Consider the following 1,746-nt stretch of genomic DNA (forward strand, 5'->3'; position numbering starts at 1 on the left):
CATCATCATCATCATCATCGTTACTACAGCACCGGTACTCTTCTCACCGGACTTTCACCGGAGCTGGGCCGTTTCTCCGCACTGAAGTGCCTGAACAGCGGAGGGGAAGATGGGACACGGAGACCTGATGAGCCAGGCGGAGGACGTAGCGGACCAGGTGAGCTCCTCTCCCCGGGAAACACACACCCCGAGCCGGCCACAGACAGGGCTGGGACCCGGGCAGTTAGTAGTTCTCAGCTTGGTTCACGGTTCACTTTTAATAAAGCGGCGGTGTGTGTTGGTGAATCCGGCCTCATTCCCGCTCACAACACTTGGATCCAGGTGAATCGACTGTAGTTCACTGAACCGAGGCAGATCACTGTCGGAGCGAAGTCTGCGACACAAGAAAAGTTTTCATTCTGTTTTTAAATATCAAAAACAGGTTTGTATTAAAGGCACTTGTTGACCGAAGTGAGAAGTGGATCCTCATGGTGTGTTCAGGGCCTTCAGCTGTTTTCTCGCGGCTCAGAAAGTCGACGGATAAACGAGAAAACGTAAAAATCCCAGATGTTCAAACGGAGTCTGGTGTGACGTTCACGACCAGGTTTGACTTTTATCGCAGAAACGAAAGAGGAAGATTTTTCTTTGTCTCTGATTCCAAAGCAAACGTAAGGTTTTACTGTAACACGAAGGAAAGAGTTTGGGGTCAGTAGTTATGTGAGGTTGAGGTCGGTTACACGTCGGTCGAAAAGGAGGCGGGGAGTCGGTCAGTCAGTTGTTACCGGCCGAGTCACCGACAACTTCCAGGAAAGTCTTAAATTGACAGTTTTCTGCACGGAGTCTGGTGAGATGATGGTTACAATGCAAAGACCGGAACAAAGCGCGGTTAAGCGTTAATTTTCCGACCCGGAACAAAACAAAAGTGACACAGAAAGCACAGCACTGTTATGTTGTTATTGACGGCCGTGTTTTAAAGCACTTTCAGTCAGTTTTACTCCGTTTCCTCGCGGCAGAACCGAAGTGCAGCTGCAGCTTCTGTGATTCTGGCTCGTACAGGAAGCAGTTCATGAGGATGTTGAATGTTTGTGTTCAGACTGCCACATACACAGACTCAATCTGCCCCTCTGCCTCCATCACTACAGCTCATTTAAACCAGCTCAGGATGTTTGTGGCTGTCAGCTGATGGAAACGATCATCAGATCAGCTGTCATTCAACACCACGTGTTGATGTCACTGAAACCGTCAGGAAACTTCTCACATGGTTCCGTGATTTGGTCTCAAAGTGTTTTCAGTGCAGCACTGCAGAAATTAATCAATGAGTCCATTAATCGATGGCACCTGTAATTAATCGGCGGCTGTTCTGAGTGTTGTGGGTGTTGGACTGATGGTCAGAATAAAACAAACGTGTCATGACTGTTTCAGACCAAACGATGAGACAATTAAACGGCAAAATGATCTGCAGATTAACTGGCAATTAAAACGATCAATTAATTGCATCATTAATTGAGAGTTAAGGGGCCAGCACGGGCTAAGAACTCACATCTGTATAAAACAGTAGAACAAACTGCAACAACCACCAAACTCTTTATTTGTGTAGGTGTGTGTGTAACACATTTTATGTTATTATATATATTATTTCTAATGAATCTTATTTATTCGAGATTCTGTTTCTGTTCTTCTTTTATTTCTTTATTATATTGTTGCTGCTGTGTGAGTTTGACTCTGGAGGTTCATGTTATCAGCTCTGCTGCTGGATCACAGGTGAAT

General features: G+C 45.6%; 1 protein-coding gene across 1 annotated transcript in view; it reads left to right on the forward strand.

The window, feature by feature from the left end:
- The first annotated feature begins 6 nt into the window (after nucleotides 1-6).
- LOC111654370 (surfeit locus protein 4-like) overlaps nucleotides 7-1,746 on the forward strand; it is a 9,331-nt gene continuing 7,591 nt past the window's right edge. Inside the window, exon 1 of the mRNA XM_023405352.1 lies at nucleotides 7-157. Coding sequence (XP_023261120.1) covers nucleotides 110-157 — 48 coding nt within the window. The 5' untranslated portion in view covers nucleotides 7-109. The remainder of the gene's footprint in view (nucleotides 158-1,746) is intronic.

Source organism: Seriola lalandi, unplaced genomic scaffold, assembly GCF_002814215.2.
Source record: "Seriola lalandi dorsalis isolate HSWRI2012SDOR001 ecotype SW California unplaced genomic scaffold, Sedor1 jcf7180002054273, whole genome shotgun sequence".
NCBI classification, from domain to species: domain Eukaryota; kingdom Metazoa; phylum Chordata; class Actinopteri; order Carangiformes; family Carangidae; genus Seriola; species Seriola lalandi.